At 37.3% G+C, this 24,260-nt stretch overlaps 3 protein-coding genes across 3 annotated transcripts; all 3 read left to right on the top strand.

Moving 5' to 3' along the window:
- Positions 1–2,617: 2,617 nt before the first annotated feature.
- Positions 2,618–4,169, top strand: LOC141774417 (CD48 antigen-like). Its single transcript, XM_074647078.1, has one exon. It carries the CDS (start codon positions 2,757–2,759, stop codon positions 3,474–3,476), a length of 720 nt encoding a protein of 239 aa, XP_074503179.1. The 5' UTR covers positions 2,618–2,756; the 3' UTR covers positions 3,477–4,169.
- A 2,303-nt stretch (positions 4,170–6,472) lies between these two features.
- LOC141774416 (SLAM family member 9-like) lies at positions 6,473–7,638 on the top strand. The gene has a single exon (XM_074647077.1). It carries the CDS (start codon positions 6,618–6,620, stop codon positions 7,509–7,511), a length of 894 nt encoding a protein of 297 aa, XP_074503178.1. The 5' UTR covers positions 6,473–6,617; the 3' UTR covers positions 7,512–7,638.
- Positions 7,639–11,278: 3,640 nt separating this feature from the next.
- Positions 11,279–22,423, top strand: slc22a15 (solute carrier family 22 member 15). The gene is made up of 14 exons (XM_074647076.1): positions 11,279–11,437; positions 12,654–12,806; positions 12,921–13,053; positions 13,166–13,330; positions 13,617–13,746; positions 14,042–14,102; positions 14,348–14,505; positions 15,218–15,358; positions 16,400–16,485; positions 17,082–17,190; positions 17,298–17,370; positions 19,065–19,223; positions 20,607–20,746; positions 21,313–22,423. Exons 1-13 carry the CDS (start codon positions 11,354–11,356, stop codon positions 20,649–20,651), a joined length of 1,497 nt encoding a protein of 498 aa, XP_074503177.1. The 5' UTR covers positions 11,279–11,353; the 3' UTR covers positions 20,652–20,746; positions 21,313–22,423.
- Positions 22,424–24,260: the final 1,837 nt, after the last annotated feature.

Raw genomic sequence — 24,260 nt, 5'->3', positions numbered from 1 at the left:
AATTTTGTTGTGTTGATTAAAATGAGGTTTTAGCTCTCCACCGTTACGCACACAACCGCACCAGGCAGACACCACGATGTTTACTCTTTACGCGCTCAAAGAGGAATACTCCTCAACACGGTTTAGACCTGGGGTGCCCAATACGTCGATCGCGATCTACCGGTCGATCGCAAAGGTAGTGTGGGTAGATTGCATGGCATTAAAAAAAAAAAAAAAAAAAAAAAAAAAAAAATTAAAAATTAAAAAATAGACGTCAGCCTATCAGAGCAGATTGAGAACTGTCTGTCAGAGTTTGACAGACGCTTTCAAGACGTTGTTTTACTGGAGCCAGTCGCTACATTCATGTGCTACCCTTTTCGGGAAGATGCTGAGGTTGATTCACTTGCATCAAAAATTGCAACACTGTTTCACCTGAACTCATCTGGAGTGGAGGATGAGATTTTGACACTACAAGCTGACATTCAGCTTAAGTCCAGGGCTCATGGACAGTTCTGGAACTTACTCACAGAGGAAAAGTACCCCAACATGAGGAAATGTGCTACCTCCTTGACTGCATTATTCGGCTCCACTTATTTATGCGAGTCAGCCTTTTCCCACATGAAGATTATTAAGTCCAAATACCGTTCCACCTTGACTGATGATCATTTGGAAGTGTGCTTGAGGCTGGCTATCAGCAGCTACTGTCCGGACTATGCATCCCTGGCTGATTCCATTCAGTGCAAGTCATCAGAGTAAGGTAATGACAAAAAATGTACAGAGTTATATTGTACAATATGGGTTCATGCAGTTATGCAAGGTACACCAACATATATTGTACATATAAAGAATACTCAATATATTTATAAATAAATATATGTTTTGCATTTTTATAGTAGGTAGATCATTTTGACTTGGTCATTTTATAAGTAGCTCGCATGCTGAAAAAGTGTGTGCACCCCTGGTTTAGACTTTCCCCGCTATCTAAAGACAAACCCAGCTAACTAAGCTCATCCCTACACTGTTAAGAATTTCCCAGTAAAATAACAGTAAAGAGCTGGCAGCAGGTTGCCTTTATGTTACTGTAAAATTAACATTATTATACTGTCGCTGAAATTTACAGCTTTGTACTGTCAATGAAAAATACTGTTTTTTTTTAATTAATTTCACAGTATTTTACAGTTAATTTACTGTTTAAAGATACATTATATAGCTGTTTTTCACCTTTCTTTTACATTATCTTACTGATTTGTTTTAACGCACTATTTAGGTTGTATTTTTTACATACATTTTAATAAACATTATTTTTTGCCTAGATGAATAGACTTAGCAGGTTACAGACAGGAATACTCACACTAAATACAATTAAAGGCACTTGTTAGGAAAAAGGCTATAATAGACTTGTTGACACTTTTCCCAAAATGTCTGTCTCTAGCTGCTACAAGCACAGAATGTAAACCAGAACAACATGTGAGTGAAGAACAATAAAGCTAATTCACTGATTTTACAATCATGTACAATGTACAAGCCTCACATGTGCAGATCAGGTCCCAGAATTAAAACAATACTGCATGAAACTGTTACTGATGATACTTTAGACAGTTGATCAGCAGTAAAGTGATGTTTTTTAAGAATGCATTATAGTTCAGTTAAAAAACGGCCTATGAGCGTAATTTAACAGGTTTTCTTTTGTATTAACAGTAAAGCACTGGTTTAAGCAATAACAGGTTAATACTGTTGAAATCCTGCTGTAAATTAACAGCAATGAACGCTCACCCAACTTTCAGCACATTTTACTGTGTATTGATAACAATGATTCTATATTCTGATTATTTCCCTTTTCCAGCAAAAGAAGGGCGGTAAGAAAGACACAAAGAACCACGCCAGGCAGAAAGCATCAGAAAGCGAAGCCTCAACACCTCATAAATCCAGACTACCACTCCGCTCTCAGAACTAAAGAACAGTTTTTAATGTATTCTTCTTAAACAATATCTTTACTGTCCAACTCTGTCTTATGTTTTTAATCTTTTTTGTCTTCTAAATGTTAAGATACTGTGTAACGAAACTGTGTTTTATTGCCATAATGGTCTCGACATTTATACTTGTTGTATACTTTCCGTCAATTATTAATTCCAGTAGATAAAATGTGTACAGTGATATACACTTCCTTTATTCTAAGAGATGGAATAGGATTTAATCATGTCCAAAATCATGTCCAAAATAAGGAACTAAAGATTTGGTGAAACATTTTTTTTTTTTTAAAGAGAAGCACTCACAGCGTCATTATTCACACGTGGTCAAGTGACGCATTTACAGTAATTTCTAACTGATTAAGTTGAGCTTAGACTGTGGGGAGCATTCTTCAGATCTGCCAAGTAGGTTTTCACATACAAGGAATTTGCTTTGGTGTATAGACATAAAATATAGAATAGAAAAAATGGCAATAAAAATATTTTAAAAATACTATTTAAAAATATGTAAAATGTGACAAAAAAAGAAAAAGCGAGGCAAGAATGATGGATGTATAAAGGTTCACAGTGCTAAAATAAAAAAATATGTTGGTTTTATATACTTGATGAGATTTAGGGCTGTATGAACAAAGACTTGGTCCTGGTCTTGCACGGTGACATTTATTTCCGTTGCTTCAACAGCCAGAGCAGAAGGCAGGAAGGAAGGAAGGCAAGGTGTGTACGCACTGCTGAAGGGTGGCGAGCTAGAAAAAGTTGTTTTTGCTGACAATGAAGCTCGATATCCTTCCCGTGGTGTATTAATCCGGGGACATGATGGGTAAACTGACCGGGTTGTGTGTGTTGTTGGCAGTGCTGAACGTCGCTGTAACCGAGGATACCGTAACTACGATGTACTTCGAGGATGGCGACAGTCTAACGTTAGAAGTGAGGCCTGCTTATACGACTCCCATCATTAACATCTTGTGGAAGTTCAACGGTAATCTGCAGGCCGAGTGGGTAAAAGATGTGGTTCCTCTGGGTTATTACCCCAGAATTGAAGGACGAGCAAACCTCACCATAGAGACTGGACAGCTGATCATCAACAAGATGAAGAAAGACGACGAGGGCGTGTATTCAGTGGGGATCAACGACAGAGTCCAGAGTGAGAGCTATCAAGCTAAAATGATCAACAAGGTCCAGAAGCCCAAAGTAGCTCTAAGGACATGGACTTGTGGAGCTGAGTCTGAGAGTTGTAATTTCTCCTGTGAAGCAAAAACCACCGAGGCTGAACCCATCACCTACAGCTGGAAGAAGGGAGATGGAGAGTGGAAGGTGTCGGGGAAGGACATCAACATCACCAGCATCGATGACTCAGGTGTGAAGAACTTCACCTGCAGGATGGAGAACCCAGTCAGCCAGGAAGAAAGTGACCCAGAACCCAACCCGCTCTACAAGGAAGTTAAGCCAGACAACAGTGGTGCTGTAGTTGGGGGAGCTTTTGGTGTTTTGGTCGTCTTAGCTGGGGCTGTGGCTGTGGTTTGGGTGTGGTAAAGAAGATAGGCCCCTTCAAGAATCAAGGCACCAACATCCCTGATCCTGCACATGGAAATGGAGATGTACAGCCTACTGCTCATCCTAGTGACAGTGCAATATATGAGAACGTTACATGTACCACTTCAGGATAACCCTCAAGACACAAAGTCAGACGCCATAGAAACTGCATGAAGTTGAGGAGCTCAAAAGGGCCTCAGACTTCTATTTCTGCATACATGACATGTACAAACATGTTAATTTTTTTGTGCATTTTTTAGCAGTCAGCTGTGTGCATCATCGACTGTTACTTGCAGCAGAGGGATTTTCATAACAACAAAGTTATTTTTTAGAACAGCATGAAAACATGATTGTATTTTATTTCTTTTTTTTAAAAACAGCCACCTGTGTGTATATGTATATATGTATGTATGTATTTGGGTGTTTCTGCAACTAAAATCACTTTTGACTCTCCTAAATGAAAAAAAAAAAATCTATGAATTTTACCCATCAGAGAAAACTAAACTTATATTAACAGATATATGATATTCTCAGTGAGTCTTTGCAGTGTGCCTGAGAATGTAAATAAGTCAATCAGACATATTGATAATGTGAGTGAAGCAGCTTTGAATATATCTGATAAGAAACCATACCAAAGAAAAGGTTGATTTAATCACCAGAAGTGAATGTAATCAAATTACCAACATTTCAGCATCGTCTACATATATGTATATACTGTATATGTACATTCATACTTCCTGATATGTATATGTTCTTAATAAGCCTTGTACAATGTATTTCCTTTTATAATTGTAATATAACATTATTTTTAATGGAGCTTCCCAGCAAAAAGCATTTCACACGATTGTACTTGTATAACCGGCGTGACAATAAACATCTTGAATCTTGAATCTTAAATTTGCCACAGAGCGTTCTTTGAAACTGCTCTTATGAAGCAACACATACTCATCAGCGGACACAGCAGCCTCAGCCGCAGTAGTGCTTTTCCGTTCTGTAATGTATGTTGCAATACGATCCGGAAGATAATTTTTAAACTGCTCCAAAATCATTAAGTCACACAGACCATCAAAAGTAGTGACGTCAACGGCGGGTAACCACCGCTTAAAGTGAGTTGACAGGTCTCTTGCCAACTCCACGTATGTTTGGCCACTTTTTCTCTCCCATGATCTAAAACTTTTTTATATATATATATATATATATATATATATATATATATATATATATATGTATATATATATATATATATATATGCAGTTAAATAATTAAACCAACGCCTCCTTTTCAATTTTTTTAGGCTAAGAAATCAGCCCTCTAAACTTTATTTTTTTTTTTTAAATATATATGCAGTTAAATAATTAAACCAACACTGACCGTCATATGGGTGTTACTAGGGTACACCCTGTATCACATTAGTTTAAAAATATGTTAAACTCTGAGCGCAAGCGCAATAGGGAAAATACCCTCTTTACTTTCGGTTTCTAGGTGTAACGGTGAATAATGTCTCCCCAATCAAATACGGTCCAGAAAACTGTGTCCGAAAATCTGCCTGTCAAAAGAAATGACTTTCATATCCCAATTAATATCCAGCTGTATAATTTTATCAAGAAAAGTAAGTATCCTTTCTGTTGTTTCTGTTTTTTATTTATGTTCTATATATTCTATATATATATTTTCGTTTCCAAGCTTCTCAAAGCGAGTGACTTCCTGAGGGAAGTCATTCAGGATGTGACGTTATGTAGCTGTCTAACGTTATTGCCTGTATGCAATACACACGTGTAACTAGTGGATTATAAATAATGTATGATCGTTGAATAAATGGTAGTCAGTCGTGGAAGAAGTATTCAAATATTTTACTTAAGTAATACTGCAGTGTAAAGTTTTTTTATTTTTTTACCAAAAGTAAAAGTACGCTTTATGCAGAATTGCCCATTTCAAAATAATGTTTATTATATTATTGGATTATAATTATTGATGCATTAATGTGTTCATATTGCAGCTGGTTAAGGTGGAGCTCATTTTAACTAGACCTACTTTATATATGGCTTAAAATTATTTATATATTATATATATATATAAATAATATATATAATACAATATATATATATATATTAAATATTATATTATATATATTATATAGGGAAACCTACTTTATATAGGGCTTAAACCTACTTTATATATGGCTTAAAATTATATATATATATATAGTATATAATATATATATATTATACATAATATATATATATTATATATATATCCTCTTCCTATATATATTATATATGTATTATATATTATATATATATTACATATATATTATATATATGTAATATATATATATAATATATATATCATATAATATATAATATTTATATATATTATATCATATATAATATTTATATATATTACATATATATAATATATATATATATTACATATATATATCATATATAATATATATATATTATGTATTACATATATATATTATATATATAATATATATATGATATATGTATATCATATATATTATATTATATATATAATTGAGTTTAAGGTGCATAATTATTATTAATTATTATCTATTATATATTATATATATATATACTGTATATATGATATAATATATATATTAAATATATATTATATATATATATATATATATATATATATATATAAAGCAGGTTTCCCTGTAATCATTCTGCATAATGAGTAATAATAATGAGTAATAATAATGAGTAATAATAATGAGTACATGATGCAATGGGAATTTTTTGTGCTTTTTCTTTACTGCACCTAAAAAAAACCTCTTCCGGGGTCCTCGCGGGTCCTCGTCAAGGCCTATGTGAGGAGGTAGGGACAACACGGGGCTAGAGGTTTGTGAGATAATGCACATGCGCAGTGTAACTCAAGCTGCGGTCGTGCGTTGTGATTGGCTCAATTTCCACGGAGTGCAGCCAGATTCTTACAGCGCATGCGCAATAACTCGGTTTGAGTCTTGCACGGTGACATTTTGTTCCATTGCTTTCAACCGCCAGAGCAGAAGCAGAAGGCAGGAAGGGTGTGGACGCACTGCCGAAGAACCGTCCATTTCTTACTTTCATGAAGGTTGATATCCTCCCTTTTCTCGTGGTGAATTGATCCGTGGACATGATGGGTAAACTGACCGGGTTGTGTGTGTTGTTGATGGCGGTGCTGAACGTCGCTGTAACCGAGGATACCGTAACTAAGATGTACTTCGAGGATGGCGACAGTCTAACGTTAGAAGTGAGGCCTGCTTATACGACTCCCATCATTAACATCTTGTGGAAGTTCAACGGTAATCTGCTGGCCGAGTGGGTAAAAGATGTGGTTCCTCTGGGTTATTACCCCAGAATTCAAGGACGAGCAAACCTCACCACAGAGACTGGACAGCTGATCATCAACAACATGAGCAAAAACGACGATGGTGTGTATTCAGTGGGGATCAACGACAGAGTCCAGAGTGAGAGCTATCACGCTAAATTTATCAAGAAGGTCCAGAAGCTCAAAGTAGTGGTGAGACCATTGACTTGCACAGCTGATTCTAAGAATTGTAGTTTAACCTGTGACTCAGACACCACCGATGCTGAACCCATCACCTACAGCTGGAAGAAGGGAGATGGAGAGTGGAAGGTGTCTGGGAAGGACATCAACATCACCAGGAAGGATGACTCAGGTGTGAAGACCTTCACCTGCAGGATGAAGAACCCAGTCAGCGAGGAAGAAAGTGACCCAGAACCCAACCCGCTCTACAAGGAGCCTATTAAGACAGACAACAGTGGTGCAATTGGGGGAGGTGTTTTTGTTGGTTTACTCTTCTTAGCTGGGGTTGTGGGTGCTGGTGTGGCATGGATAAAGAAGAAAGGCCCCTTCAAGAATCGAGGAACCAACATCACTGATTCTACACATGGAAATGGACAGCAAACTTCTCCTACTACGGGCATTGCAACTAATCCATCTGAGACCGTACCACTTAAGGATACCCCACAAGACCCAAAGTCAGACGAAAAAGAAACTGCATGAAGTTGAAGAGCTCAAACAGGCCTCAGACTTCTATCTCTGCATACATGACATGCACATTTTTTGTGTATTTTTTTTAGCATTTAGCTGTGTGCATCAGTGACTCAGACTGGGGCTGGGGCTGTGTGTGGGTGTGGCATGGAAAAAGAAGAAAGGCACCTTCAAGAATCGAGGCATCAACATCACTGATCTTGCACATGGAAATGGAGAGACAACTGCTCCTCTTAGTGGCAGTGCAATTAATCCATCTGAGACCGTACCACTTCAGGCTAACCTACAAGACCCAAAGTCAGCATGAAGTTGAGGAGCTCAAATAGTCCTCAGACGACTATTTCTGCAAACATGTACATTTTTTGTGTATTTTTTTAGCATTCAGCTTTGTGCATCACCGTCTGTTACTTGCAGCAGAATGCATTTCATGCTGTTCTAAAAAAACAACAAAGTTGTTTTTTTAGAACAGCATGAAAATATGATTGTATTCTTTTTTTTTTTTTTTTTCAAACAGCCACCTGTGTGTGTGTGTGTGTGTGTGTGTGTGTGTGTGTGTGTGTGTGTATGTATGTATGTATGTATGTATGTATGTTTGTGGGTGTTTCTGCAACTTAAAATCACTTTTGACTCTCCTAAATTTAAAAAAAAAAAAATCTCTGAATTTTAACCATCAGAGAAAATTAAACTTATATTAACAGATATATGATATTCTCAGTGAGTCTTTTGCAGTGTAAATAAGTTAATATGATTCTCAGATTGATGATGCGAGTGAAGCAGCTTTGAATATGTGTGATAAGAAACCATACCAAAAAAAAGCCTTATTTAATCACCAGAAGTGAATTTAATCAAATTACCAACATTTCTGGCCAGTTTCCAAAAGGTCTACACGTAAAGACGTACACACAATTGCATATAGTTGTTAAGATTTTAATCTGTAACATGTTTTTTTTTAATAGTTTTTATCACTTTGTTCTTATACTAAATGTCCTTACCGCAACTTTACAATAACATTCGGATATATTAATCAATAAATATTTTTAAAATTAATTTTCATCAAGCTTTGTTCATCATTGTAAATATTGATACAAAAACATTTTTTTTTAAATAACAACCTGAACAATTTCGACAGTAACCATAGATTTCAATCTTCATACACAATTTTTTTTTAAATTTTTTTATGACATATATTGCCATTCTAATGTCTAATGTAAATGACATTTGTGCTAATATTGCAGGTCTTCTATGTTAGCTTTGACTCTTAGCATCTAATATACATGAATTCAACCGTAATATTAAGTAATTTTTTAAATGTAGTTCAAAATATACAATTACTAAGCTGTATGGTAATGACACAAAATAAATACTTCAGAAGAAAAGGTGATCTTCACCTTGTTTTTCTTGATCTTGAGGGTCACCAACCTGTCGTCCATGTGCTCACCTGTGTGTTTAGCTTTGAATACAACTTTAACTCATTTGTTCAGTGTCGCAGGAAGGACTCAGAAATGTGGTTCATGAAAATTATTTGTAAACAAATAAGTTGTAGTTGCAGAAAAACCCATGTGTATATATATGTGTTGCTAGTGGGAGCTGGGCGCTTATGGAACAAATCTAAATACGAGTTTGGTAAGAAGGGAAGATGAATGGATTCAACAACACAATAACTACCATTCAGTATCAAATCAGTAACATTTCAGCATGCAATTCATAGTATTATGACAATCCCACATCCAAACAATATACTAAAAGTATGAAATTTTAAATTACCACCCAGCTGTGAAACAGCAATACGGCTTCAGTTTTTATTTCAGCTAAATGAATGGCTTTTTTTTTTTTTTTTGAAAACACAGTGCTGATAATTGCTTGTCAGTGACTCTGAATAGTTTCGTGCACTTGCCAGACTGCTATGAGGCACTGTATGACTCTTAAGTGTTGATGGACTCGGAAGCAGAATTGCTTATAATAATTCATCTCTGGAAAGCTGTCTATGTTTTTATCTAGCTTCAATCAATAGCTGAAGAAGTTTGAAATCAATTGAATGCACTTTGTGTACACATATCACATACACATGTTTTTATGATAAGTAAAGAATGTTAAAAGATGACAGATGACTTTAAGTGTATGTTCAGGGTTTAATGTCAAAGCCATTTATGTATAGCATAAATCACCTGGACCAATCTGCTTGAAGTTATCGTATTTGTTATGCACTGTCTTCATTCATGTTTTTGTTTTTTTGTCCTCATTTACTTACGTTCCCTATTGTGTGGATAAGGTAAAGATAAGGGAAAATCAACTTTTGATGCCACTGATTTTTATTTATTTTAGTTAGCATTTGAAAGTTTGGATTTGTCTTTATAAAGTGCCTAATAAATGAATCTGTGATGCCGCTATACAGACTGTACTTGTCATTTCACATGAGCTAAGGAGACTGAAGTCTTCTGGAGTGCAGGGGGCACTCCTGAAGACCTTTTATGACGATGATGATGGCATCAGACATTTTTGACGGAGTGGTCTGCTGGGGCAGCAGCGTCTCGGCTGCGGAGAGGAAGACACTAGACGGAGTGATCGGGAAGGGAATGCCCCCTCGACACAGTGGAGGTGGTGGGAGAGAGGAGGATGATGGCTAAGCTGTCTTCCATGATGGAGAATGACTCCCACCCCCATGCAGGACACCATCTCAGCACTAGAGAGCTCCTTCAGCGACAGGCTGCTCCACCCAAAAGTGTGTGAAGGAGCGCTATCGCAGGTTGACAATAACCTGATATTTTCAGGTGTAATTTCATTCATTCATTTCATTCTCACTGTGCAATATCATTTTCCACATGTGCAATTTTGTTAATAGTCTGTTTTTTTATTTATTGTAAATACTGTATATACTGCTCCTAATTTCATACTTCCTTCTATTTAAATGGTTCATATTTTGTTACACTTTGTTTAGCTCTTTTTTTTACTGTGTTAGCTGATGCATCTTGTTTTTGCACTATATCCCCTTTACTGCTGTACACTGCACATTTCCCCACTGTGGGACTAATAAAGGAATATCTTATTTCTCTCGCTCTTAACAAATGGACACCCGGAGTGAAGCGAAGCCGGAAATGAACGCGGATTACACTCAATCCAATTCAATTCAATTTGCTTTATTGGCATGACTGTCAGATGAACAATATTGCCAAAGCGTCAATTCAATAATAAATACAAATAAAAAAAACATAAATAAAAAAAACCATATATACACATATACAATTCATTAAGCAAATTACAATATATAGATATTTAAAAAGGAACATGCATGTAAATGGAAGAAAACAATAAAGAAGTAATTAATGTTTGTTGTGTCAATAAAACAAACAAACAAATAAAAAACAATATATTGCAATATATTGCAATATCAAAGGATAAATGTAAAAAAAAAAAAAAAAAAACATGAAGTAGAGGAGTAAACACTGACCCTAACACTCTCACATCTCTTGTGACTTTGCGACATATTTTATTTATTTGCTTATTTATTTATTTTTCTTTCTTTCTTATTTATTTTTCTCTCCATGTTGTTTTATCCATATCTCATTTTATTTTATTTTTCCGCGACACTTGTGATTTTCACGTTTCACACGAGTAACAAATGGACGCCCGGAGTGAAGCGAAGCCGGAAGTGAACGCGGATTACACTCTCACATCTCTTGTGACTCCGCGACACTTGTGATTTCACCTTTCACGTTAGTAACAAATGGACGCCCGTTAGTGAAGCGAAGCCGGAAGTGAGCGCGGATCACTCTCTCTCACATGTCCTTCCTCTCTGGTGATGACGCTATGACGCCAGTAAACCACAGAGCCGCCGTCGCCTGGTCGCTCTACCGGGAATGGATTTAGAAGAAGCTTTTCAAGTTGTCGGAGAGTTTGGACCCTACCAGAAGCGGGCGGTGGCTGCTCTTGCTCTGACACAGGTTAGTGAACTTGAAAATATATGTTTTATAAATGAGAAACAAGCAAGAACCGCGGGAAGTTGTCTGCAATAACAGTTATATCTAACGTAACGTGACGTCATCGCTACGTGGCTCTCAGGCTCTGCGAAACATGTCAACATTGTTTACATTTATTGAAAGGAAATAAGTCAGATAGGCACGTTAAAAGTGTGCCGAATTTATCGCAACAACCCAAGTGTTCATAAACTAATATAAGTTATTTCCCACTTGGGATGTATTGTCACCATATATCTTATTTAATCTTAAATATTGACATATTCAAATGGAGTTTGTCTAAGCTTCCCTTATGGTTGAGCTAACCCTCCTAAGCTCCTGAGCTAATAGTTGTTAAACCTCACCTTAACTAAATAACGAAAGGTTTCCACGATGTTACCCTGAACACATGATGTGAGTCTGGTATAGATAGATAGATAAATAGAGAGTAAATATACAGATAATAATGCACACAGTGCACTTTCATAGACTAAGCTACTGGAGTTACCCTGCACTATACTCACTTTTAACAGTCTCTTCTGCACGATATTCACTTTTTAATAGTCCTGATTCAGTTTTAACAGTTTTCTTCATCTCCTTGTAATTTTTATATCTGGTATATTTTTTTGTACTTTGCACTACTAACTTTTTTTACTGCCTTTTTACTAACATGTTTTGCACTATGGAACTGTGATGCTGGAAACTTGAATTTCCCTCGTGATCAATAAAGTTACTATCTATCTATCTATCTATCTATCTATCTATAAATAAATAAGCAAGTGAAGTCCGTCTCAGCCTGCATTGAGGAGCTGCCAACTCGCCTTAAACTGCTGCATAGGTGTTTTTTGTTGTCCTTAGTTGGTCTAAATCCTGATTAAAGTCCAGTTATGGAAGAAGAATTCAGATCCTTAACTGAAGTTAAGCAATAGCAGTAGTAGCATACTACACTCTGAGTAAAAGTCCTGCATAATAAACCTTACTTAACACTTTAATGTTCCCACTAAGAAAAAAAAAACAATGGAAAAAAGCTCTACTTTGAGCTGTTATTAAAACCAACCGTTAAAAGCATTTTCACATATTTGAGAGGAATCACAGAATGCATATTTTTTTATTATTTATTTTTTATTATTTATTGTGGGGTTGGAAAACTTCTAGTAGAGCTGTCTCTCAGCAGGTTGGTACTGTTGTGATCTGTGTGTTTCAGGTGTATATGGCCTGTCAGGCCATGCTGATCGTTCTGGTTGGATCTACGCCAGAGTACCGCATCGAGCAGCAGGACGGTGTCCCATCAAGCACGCAGGAGCTCCTCCAGCAACACGTCACCTTTACAGAGGACATCGACTCCATAGTGACGGAGGTGAGGAAGCCAGAGTTCATATGCATTATCACTTTTACCCAGCCAAGGCCTCTGAGTTTGTGTCAGTGAAGTCCAGAAATAAAGTTTAGAATGACTGTCTCTGTGTTCCCGCAGTGGTTTCTTATCAAGCAGCAGGCCTATAAGGTCAGTCTCGCTGGATCTCTGTTCTTCGCCGGGCTTCTTATCGGGAACATCGTCCTTGGGCCGCTCTCCGACAGGATTGGCAGGAGACCTGTTTACTTGACAGGTGAGGAAAACCGCAAACCACGACTAGACAGAACCCTTTGAATAAGTGCATTCATGCTACATGCTGCACTCTGCCCCTCCTCATTCTCCTCGTCTCTTTCTCTTTCTTCCAGGTCTGTTTTTTGAGATTATCTTCGGTTATGTGACCGCCTTTGCACCCAGCTATGAGGTCTTCGCCGTGTCTCGTCTCCTGGTGGGGATAATGAACGGCGGCATCGGCCTCGTCTGCTTCGTTCTCACTCAGGAGTATGTGGGCAAGCCCTACTGGGCCATGACTGGTACGAAAACACCAAAACAATCCTATCATCACTCTATATGATATCTTGGTTTTTACCTGCTGCCAATTTAGCTGATCATTTGTTTTCGATATATATCAGGTAACATACTGAATGTTTTCTGGTTATAGCTTTTGAAATGGGACGATTTAAAGCTTGAACAGGCCATGTGGCTCTTTCAGGGTTCAAACCTGTGATTTTTCCATTACAGGTTGGTCACTCTTACCACTAAATGACCCTGCTGTTCCTTCACTGTTGGATTGAGTTTTTATTTTACTTCCTACTTCAGGGACGTTGACCAGCATGGCTTTTGCGATCGGCATCGCTCTGTTTGGAGCTCTGGGCTACTTTATCCGGCCGTGGAGGAGCCTGGCCACGGTGGCCAACTCGTCCGGTATCCTGATGTTCCTGTTGTCTTTGTGAGTACAAACCTCAGAGAGATGACTCACCGCCCACATCCACATAAAACCAAAACAAATAGAAGCAGGGTATGACTCCTAAAACACACAAATGAAATGGATTAAATATCGTGTAATGTTTGATCAGCACCCGTTTCAAGGCAATGCAGGAGTTTAAAGAATGTAAATAAAATGCAACTATGCTGACGTTAAAGTATATTCCTTGAATCTGATAAAGCCCCCACTTTTTCAAAATCAATATCCAGAAAAACATTTGTGCCAATAATAATCTCTCCACTGGTCTTCTTTCCTCTAGAACTCTTCCAGAGTCTCCTCGTTGGCTGTATTCTCAGGGTCATACGGAGCAAGCTGAAGAGGTAAAATATACTAACACCAATGCGATGCCTGGGTGCGTTGCAGTGTACAGTGCTGAGGCTTGTCACAAATGTAATCCCAAAAATACTGCATATTTAGCTTGGATCAGTAGGAGAGAGCAACGCATATTGGAGTCACTTTTTTTACTCTCCAGCAGTTTACAGTATCATGCAACGTTAATCTGAAACTCCTGACTTGTGTATCGTTTTTAAAACGACGTTCACTACCGCTCGTCTCGTCTTTATAGGTTCTGCGCTACATGGCGGTGAGGAACGGCAACGCGGCCAACAACCTGAGGTTGAAACGTGTCCGTGCTGCTAAAGCCGGTAACCGGGGTGCGGGTATCCTGCAGCTGGTGATCCATCCAGTCCTCCGTCTGAGGACTATGGTGCTCATGTATGTCTGGTGAGTGTACCACCACCACAGAAGAAGAACAAAATGCACAAGCTGCTGTTGCCCAAAGCTGCCCTAGCATATTCCATCCTCCAAGCCTGTCTGAGGTTACACACTGTTGAAATCAACTGTAGGAATTATCAGAATGTTTGCTTCTATATATTGTAATAAATGCTAATAAAAAAAAGTTTAAGCGGACAGATGATGATTTGTTTCAAACCGCTGTGGTTTGTTGTCGGCACCATGCCGCAGTGATCAGATATCATAAAGATCGCTGTCAGGTAACCCAATTAGTATTTCTTTTTGGCCCTCTGGCCTGTTTTTACACTTAATTTCATCATCACAGCTGCTACAGATCAAAAGCAGACTTTGGACCTCAACATTTATCTATTGAACAGTTTGGTTTGGTTTTCTGTTCAGTAAGCATTACAGACTTAGACTTAACACTACATTAGAAGAGTAGGTCAGGTTAGTGTGATTGTACTCTAGATATTCCTACACTTAGAATAGTTGGAGTGTTTTCTGCTGCACAGTTTACAGTAAACGAGTTCCACTGCAGGAAATGTCAAGGAGCAGCAAAGTATGCTGCAGATCTAAGTTATTACCATAAACGAATAGGATATTACAAAAAACAAAACCCCTGCAGATGCAACTTTCAGTCACTTTTTAAACCTGTTTCTGTGTTCATTATCCGAGCCATTTACCTGCTGTGTGTGTTTTGCAGGTATGCATGCAGTCTGCTGTACTACGGTCTGACTCTGGGGGCCAGCGAGACGTCTGGAAACCGTTTTGTTAACGTAGCCATGTATGGCCTGGTGGAGCTGCCCGCCTACCCGCTCTGCATATACTTCATAAACAAACACTGGTGAGACGCACATGCGCAATAATACACACTATTTAGCAGTGGTGGATGAAGTACCTGAAAGCCACACTTGAGTAGAAGTACAGATATCTAACCAGAAAATAACTTTAGTAGAAGTTAAAGTCACCTATTAGAATATTACTTGAGAAAAAGTCTTAAAGTGTTTGATATTTACTGTATTTAAGTACATTTAGTATCAGAAAATTAATTTAGATACTTAAGTATTGAAAGTAGGGCTGTCAATCGATTAAAATATTGAATCGCAATTAATCGTATGATTGTCCATAGTTAATTGTGATTAATCGCAAATGAATCACACATTTTTTTATCTGTTCAAAATGTACCTTAAAGGGAGATTTGTCAAGTATTTAATACTCTTATCCACATGGGAGTGGGCAAATATGCTGCTATATGTATATATTTATTATTAAAAATCAATTAACAACACAAAACAATGACAGATATTGTCCAGAAACCCTCACAGGTACTGCATTTAGCATAAAAAAAATATGCTCAAATCATAACATGTCAAACTGCAGCCCAACAGGCAACAACAGCTGTCAGTTTGCTGACTTGACTATGACTTCCCCCAAACTGCATGTGATTATCATAAAGTGGGCATGTCTGTAAAGGGGAGACTCGTGGGTACCCATAGAATCCGTTTTCATTCACATATCTTGAGGTCAGAGGTCAAGAGACCCCTTTGAAAATGGCCATGACAGTTTTTCTTTGACAAAAAATAGCATTATTTAGCCTCTTTAGCGACAAGCTACCACCACACGGTCACTGTTTTAACATGAAGCATTGCTATAATAACAGTCTGTTTCCTGCTTTACCTAACCAGCATTGGACTTTATGTCCCTTAATTATTAACTTTCTGCAGTTCTTCTTCTTAATCTGCAGATTTGTACTTGTAGATATTTCCATCAGCTGTGTTTCCTTGTTTGGCTTAAGAAAGTGTTAAAATCTTGAGGCAGATAATGCAGTGAGGTTTCCTGGTTGAAGCCTCTACTGATGACTTGTTGTGTGTCTTGAAATTCACAGGGCTGGGAGGAGGAAAAGCATGGCCAGTTTCCTGTGTCTGGCTGGCTGCGCCTGCTTCTGCACCATGTTCATTCCGGAAAACACAGGTCAGACAGTGACACACACTTATACAGAAAAAATACACGTCTGAACACAATTGTAGTGGTCATAAATGTGGGTGGAAACAAATCCAACGGATCCTGAACAGTTCAAATGTCTAATGACTCAAACTAGCTGTTCTCTGAAGCTGGTCTCACATTGCACAACCAGCTCTGTCAGCTTGCCGTCTTCAAACCTGCAGTCTCATCACAATGTGACAGTATTACTGTGAGATTATGTGGCTTGTTATTTCCTCAGGCATTTTAAAGCAACAAGTCTTTGACAGGGAACTGATGATCCTCTTGAACCATCCAAATCTTTTAGGGCATGTCTAGTGGCACTTTTGGCTGCGTCAAGCCAAACCATACCGCGCTGATTTGCATTTCCATTACCAGTTTTAACACGCTGAGTTGTACCGTGCTGCACCCGAGATGGACCATCTCTGGAGTCGGGCCAAAGTGCGCCCGACTCCCCTTCTCCCTCTCAAACAAGCATGTGTTGTGAGACTCAACTCGTGTCTGTACAGGATACCAGAGAGAAAGACGATTGTGTGTTCAGCTTTCAGTACTTTTGTAGCTTCTAACTCTCTCATTTGTGTTTGCAGGGACGTTGCTGAGCGTTACGTCGTTGGCGCTTCTGGGAAAACTGATGGTCAGTGCAGCGTTCAACATCGCCTACGTCTACACCTCTGAACTCTACCCAACAGTTATCAGGTGAACTAACCACACACAGTTAGAATTATTCACACACGTCATCACACTGCCTGAAGTTGAATTAGTATGCTTGTTTTTAATGATTTCTTTTCGCATGTGTGTTTCAGGAACGCTGGTCTGGGAGTTTGTTCCATGTCGTGCAGAGTTGGAGGGATCCTTGCCCCGTTTGTTCCTTCCATGGTAAGGGTGTGTTTGTTTGTTTGTTTTACATATTGTTTACACATAATACGCAAAACATGAGCCAACACCAGCAAGCACTTCCTCCCATTCTCTATAGAAGTGAATTTAAAGGGGCATTCAGGAATCAGTGACTTTCATTGACTTTTTATTAGGAGCCAGAAGGAATGAGTAGTGATTTTTTTTTTGTTCCAAAGAAGAGAAAACACTGGAAGACTATTTGTTATAGCTCAGGGGATACTGATTGCTTTAGCATATGATGGCTCATTTTTTAAGACAGAAATAAGTACAGATAAATAGGGAAGTAAAACAATTAAATTAATAAATAAAAATATGAGGTATATAATAATAGGAGTAAAAATAGGAACTATAGAGGAGCAATTAAAGACGAAGTTATGAGGTAAAGTGACAATGGTTTGGTTAATAGCAGCGAGCCAGCAAGTTGAGTATATAGGTAGTAAGGGTGTAACGGTACGTGTATTCGTATCAAACTGCTCGGTACAGGGCGTTCAGTTTGGTGTGCCCTGTGACACAAACATCTATTTATGTCTACTACTCTCACACACGGAAGAGAAACTCTTGAGTGCAAGTTTTACCGGAAAGTTTTGGCAGCACACCAGTTGTTGTCAGCTCTAGCATGCTTGTTGGTTTAACCCTGTTCGCAGGGTTAATCAAGCTCAATTGGCAACAATTGAATTATGGCAAATGAGCAACTGTTGAATGTTTATCATTTTCACAATAAATAAAAAAAAAAAATGTATTCTCCACATTTTCTTTGCTGTACCAAAAACGTACCAAACCGTGATTGTTGTGTACTGTTACACCCAAATAGTAAATGGGACAGTAAGACACTGCTGTGTTGTGTATTAGGAGAACTGAAACCTAGAAGAACTGATCAGGTTACCTGCAGACAAAAGTAAAAACAAAAAGTGAGACTTCAGTCAGGGAAAACAAACCGAGTCCCTCAGACTTTGACCAGTGTTTACACATGAATAATTTCAGGACGCTGAAACATTAACGGCACAATTCACTTCATTATATAAAGTGGAAATACTACTCCACCATTCATGTTGTAACTCGCTCGACATGACAAAAAAAAAAAAGTATTAACCTACATAAAACTAGAGAGGAAATAAGTCTTTAAAATACATTCATAACTTGTGTTTGTGCTTTTTTTGTTGAAGTATAATTTACATGTGCACCATGGACCTGCCTACTTCATGACTTATTAATGTAGAGGTCTAATTAGTTAATACATGATTGCTGTGGATTGGTCAGGAACCCTGCGTCTCTGACATATATGACACTTTTTAGCACACGTGGTGAAATATGTTACCATCATAACAGCAGAAATCTCCCCTCGAGCAGAGTTAAACTGAACTCTGTGACCTTTCACCTCAGGTAACCCATGTGGGAAGCTGGTGTAACTCAAACGTTTAGCTATAGTGACACCTAGTGGTGGTTTAGGTGACTTCAACCCCTCTACTGTAGGTCATTTCCAGGTAGGGTACAATTGAAATTTATAAACAGTAATCACTTATTTTAGAACTTTTAGGTTATGTTCTATGAATCTTGGATTTACAAAAAAAATCTTACAATATAGTTTATTGTACAGAACATTTGTGTTTACTCTTTCCTCAGGAAACACAGACAGACTTTGTATTTCTGATGTCATTGTTTCTGTGTGTGTGTTACAGCGGGCTTTCCACACCTCCATGCCTTTCACTGTGTTCTGTCTGAGCGGTCTGTCTGCAGGCTGCCTGGGCCTCCTGCTTCCTGAAACCCTCAACGGACCTTCAGCAGAAACTCTGGAGGAGCTCAGCAGCTCCAACCACAGCCGAGTGCTGGAGAGCAAGGTGACGCAACACTGATACTGATAGACAGGCACACGTCTATAACACAACGCTGTAATGTCAGGTCGACTGTCTCGCCCACAGCAGTTAAATAGATGCTTAATTAAGCAAGACTATTGTTACGCCTTGTCCAAGGGTGTGGCCGAGACACAACATGAAAAAGTCCCAAGCAGCCACAGAGACATTTAACTTAGATTTAACAACTGAGGTGTTTATTTATAATGTGTTTTAGAATAGATTTATGTCAGTGTAGGCAAAGGCCAACATAACAAACAAAGCAAATCTAACTAGGAAGGTAACTAGAGTGTAACCTAACAAAACAAAAATACAATAGTTTGCCTCCATAACTTAAATAAACAGGAGAAAACAAGATAAACAAACCTGGCAGCCAACTCCTACTAACCCCTGGAGACACAAAGCCATCAGCTGGACACTGATCTCACAGACTACAATACAAACATGTGGACAGGAACATGTGTGGCTTGTTGGGTTGTGAGGTCCTCACCAGTTCATCATTTGACTGATCCTACAGTTTGTGACAGGTAAAATAACGTCTCTGAATCACTGAAAAGCCACTTCAAAATCAAGCTAATTTAATCTTAAAATCACAGAAAAGGATCACCACTAGGTCCGTCACGATAACTACTACTACGAGTAACTACTTTTGTTGGATGCGATAAACGATATTATTGTCATTTTAAGACCATTTTATGGCACTGATGCAAGTACACCCTTTCAAAGAGCAATGAACTTTTAATTCCTTAGAATATTCAGACATTGGAAATATTAAACTGTTCTAAATTAATAAAACATAAATAAAATAAAACCACTCAATCAAAACAATAAAAAAAAATTGACTCTTGTTAATACAAATTTCACGTGAATAAATAATAAACATTTGGCACAATTTGTATTGCCACACTGTAGCTGTGGAGTGCGGCTTTGAAACCAAGTCCATCCAAACTTTCTGGTCAGTAAGCCATCGGGAGAAACACTTTTTAGCGACGTTATCTTCACTTCACCTGGTTCACTGTCGCTGTGTGTGTGTGTGAAACTCCGACACAGGGAACAAAGGAGGGGACAGAAGCAGCGCTACTAGAAATGACAGCAAAACATGTCTCCACATAGCTTTTTCCATTCATTTGGCTTAGGCACTGTGTAAAAACTGAGCCTATAATCCTATAAGGGAAACCCTGCTTGTTTATTCTGGCATCATATTGATGACGTTCTTATGTAAACACAACAGGCAATATCGAGGTGAGCAAAAATGATTGAGGTCATGTCGATATATCGTACGATAAGTCGATAACATAAATATCTGTCTATTGCATCACTTTGTCGTTTCTTTCACTCATCATGTCTTCCCTTTCTTCTTTGTTCCCCCAGGCTCTTTTGTATGAAGATAACAAATGGAAATCAAACCAAAAATGAAGCCAGCAGTCTCCAGTCTTCACTGGAGCAGCTCAGAGCAGCGATAAAGATTGTCCACACCTCATTCCTTATGAAACTTCTGCCTCAGAAAAACGGTGAACCTTCCCTTTTTAATTAACTTGAAGGATTGATCACCATGTTTATGTCTGTGAACTATAACATTTCAAACGTGGGCAGGGATATAGAACGCTCTGCCTTCAGGAAGAGGGCGTTACCGACTGACTCGACGGTTCCTCTTTTATGTGGTTTTACAGAAAAGCCCAACGGTCGGTCCCCTGCCTTTTTATGTAATTTCCTGAATATTGTCATGGTGGTGTTTTGTGCCTTATTTGGAGGTCGACAGCTGAGAGAGACATATGTGACTTACATTACATTCCAGAAGTAGGGCTGCTAAAACAAAATTGTACATTTTAAAGTTAAATGGATCAATCTGTTGCACTTTGAGAGCAAAATTAAGAGGTTAGATCTATGAACATTTTTGTCCTTTGATAAACAATTTAATCATAAACAAATTGGTTGTAAATATATGATTGGTGATGACAGAGCAAAAAAGTCACACCTACAAAGCATGGTAAACGAGACGGGGTCCGTGTTCCAAGACGGGTCAGGTGGGTTGCCGACATCGCTGCAGACCCCTGACGCTCTCCGTCTCTCTCTGCAGGGAGAGAGGGCACAGTGAGCACTAAGCGGCGAGGTCCGGGCAAGGGGTGTTGTAAAGCGCCGGTCGTGGTGCACCACTGCAGAGGAATTACGCCCAGCAAGGGCCAGCCAGTGTCGGGAAGAGTTCCCACGAGTGGATTCTCCCACATCGAACGGCCGTCCCTGACCCACCGAGCAGGGCGAAAGCACAGCGCTGTAAAGGAAAGGGGTGCGCTGGATTTATAAGACAAAACGAGAGCATCATTGCAAAAGGGAACGCAGCTAAAACTAAGGTGGACCAATACAATTCAGTCATTTCACCCCTAGCTGCGGGATGATTTATACTTGTTTATTTGCTCTATCATCAAGATTGGTGTCTGTTTTTGTGTTTTTTATGCAAACTTTGTATCTTCCAACAAATCTGTAATCTATAAAAAAAAAAATACTCGGGACACACATGTATGTAGAAGAGGAAAGAAGCTTTGCACACAGTGTTGGACATATTTATTTTGTTTACCACAAAGCAAGAGGTACTGGTGACTGTACGATAAATGTATAGTCTGTTCAAATACTGTATACCACAACTGTTTGTGACACTTATTTGGTACCAATGTGTGTTGGTAAAACAGGCTTGACTTTAAACAAACAAAAATAATAATAAATCGATAATCAATCAAACCACAACTCTGGAACAAAAACTTTAGTCTCTGTGCATCAAACCATTTCATCACCGCCTCCTGTGCCTTCTTATGTAGCCTTGAACTCTGAAATGTTAATAAAAAAACATTATATAAGATAATATTGAGATGTAAATAGAGATATTAAGATATTAGTTTCCTGATATTTTTTATATGCCATCATTTTGTATTGAACGTGTATACAATCATACTATAGACCTTTTCAAACTTGACAACATAAACATGGGCTCTTTGTATTTCCTGTTGCAATGTTTGTTAACGCAATAGCTGACAGGAAGTAAACTTGGACCAAAGCTGTTGCCGTAGCAACAGAACGGCAATGAGAAGGTTTTTTACAGTGTGTGCTATGTAGATACAGTATGCGTACATACAATGTCTCTGGGGTCCTTATAATGTTCAATGATCTATTTATATTAAAGGCAATGAAGAAGAAAATTGTATATCTCTTTCTTTTATATTGTGTCTGTTCATTCCTGCCACTTCAGAGAGCCGAGGATGAGAGCGGGCGGGGTGGGTGTCAGCTCTGTGCAGAGCCCCGGAACCAAAACACCAATACAGACAGTGAAAATAATGCACTTCTCATGCATAGTCTGATAGTCTAGATATGTAGCCGTATGTGGTGGGCCCACAGGGATATACTGTAAGTAGGTGCTGGGAATCTGGTGTGTGGATTTATTTATTCATTTATTTATTTTTTATATGTATATTTCTTTATCAGTATTATTTCTTTATTTGTATTCATAAATTAAATATTGTAATTTATTATTTTAATTTTATATTTTTTATATCTTTGTTTTTTTCTGTTATCATCATTATTATTACCATTATTACCAAGAACATTTTATTGTGCAATTAATACTTTTACTTGTGATACTCTAAGTACATTTAGCCCTTTCTGAGTGGGATTGCTAAAACTGAAAGCATGACACAACATGAAAGCAACGCCCCTCCGTTTGCATAATGAAGCAGAAATGTATGAAGAAATGTAAAAACAAATGAATGACGAAACAAATGTATAAAGCAAAGAATACAGAGCAAATACCTTTGGGCAAATAAATAAGGGGTGAAATGCTAAGGGAAAATCATGCCGGAATAAATAAATAATGAAATGCTTTAACACATAAATAAATACATACATTTAAAAATAAATATAAAATAGATACAAAATAAATGCAAAAATAAATAAATAAATTTAAAGATTCATAAAAATAAATACATAAAGAAATAAAAGTGGAAATTAAACAGAAATGTAAATTAATAAGGGAATTAATACAAAGGTAAATAAATTAAAAAAAGCAAATTAAAGCAGAAATACAAATTTATGTCAGATTTTATCAATTAATTAAAACATTTATTTTTAATATTAGTTTTGCTACTTTTAATTGCATATTTATTTATTTATCAACTCATTTATTTATTCACTTATTCATTTAGTTTTGGATTTTGGCAAGTTCCGTCCTCCATAAGACTACTTACATACTTTTACTTAAGTAAGTTTTTTTACCTTTTCTTGTAGTGGAGTATTTTTACAGTGTGGTATTAGTACTTTAACCTAAGTAAAGGCTCTAAAAATACTTCTTCCACCACTAGTAAATAATCACTGGGGTCAGGAACACATTTCTTGTTTGTTTTTTTCATTGACTGGATTTAGTGCAGTTTTATATATGTGCAAATAAATAAATAAATAAAAATAATCACTTGGGTCAGGAACACATTTCTTTTTTTTTCTTTCATTGAATGGATTTAATGCGGTTTTATATATGTGCAAATAAATAAATAAATAAAAATAATCACTGGGGTCAGAAACACATTTTTTTTTTTTCATTGACTGGATTTTGTTCAGTTTTATTATATATGTGCAAATAACTAAATAAAAAAAAATAATCACTGGGGTCAGGAACACATTTCTTTTTTTTTTTTTTCATTGAATGGATTTAGTGCAGTTTTATATATATGCAAATAAATAAAATAATAACTGGGGTCAGGAACACATTTCTTTTTTTTTTTTTTCATTGAATGGATTTTGTGCAGTTTTATATATGTGCAAATAAATAAATAAAAAAAAAAAATCACGGGTCAGGAACACATTTCTTTTTTTTTTTTTCATTGAATGGATTTAGTGCAGTTTTATATATATGCAAATAAATAAATAAATTAAAAAAAATTATCACTTGGGTCAGGAACACATTTCTTTTTTTTCTTTCATTGAATGGATTTAATGCAGTTTTATATATATGCAAATAAATAAATAAATAAAAATAATAACTGGGGT

This window comes from Sebastes fasciatus, chromosome 9, assembly GCF_043250625.1.
Source record: "Sebastes fasciatus isolate fSebFas1 chromosome 9, fSebFas1.pri, whole genome shotgun sequence".
Classification (NCBI taxonomy): domain Eukaryota; kingdom Metazoa; phylum Chordata; class Actinopteri; order Perciformes; family Sebastidae; genus Sebastes; species Sebastes fasciatus.
Note: the sequence above shows the minus strand (reverse complement) of the source record. Positions and strands in the feature narration are given on the sequence as shown.

What these genes read in the sequence shown, in the direction of transcription:
- LOC141774417 (XM_074647078.1), top strand. Translation starts at nt 2,757, where the DNA reads ATGATGGGTAAACTGACCGGGTTGTGTGTGTTGTTGGCAGTGCTGAAC.
- slc22a15 (XM_074647076.1), top strand. Translation starts at nt 11,354, where the DNA reads ATGGATTTAGAAGAAGCTTTTCAAGTTGTCGGAGAGTTTGGACCCTAC. An exon ending in TACTTCATAAACAAACACTG is followed by an intron (nt 15,359 to 16,399) that starts GTGAGACGCACA and finishes TGAAATTCACAG; the next exon opens with GGCTGGGAGGAGGAAAAGCA. An exon ending in GCCGAGTGCTGGAGAGCAAG is followed by an intron (nt 19,224 to 20,606) that starts GTGACGCAACAC and finishes TTGTTCCCCCAG; the next exon opens with GCTCTTTTGTATGAAGATAA.
- LOC141774416 (XM_074647077.1), top strand. Translation starts at nt 6,618, where the DNA reads ATGATGGGTAAACTGACCGGGTTGTGTGTGTTGTTGATGGCGGTGCTG.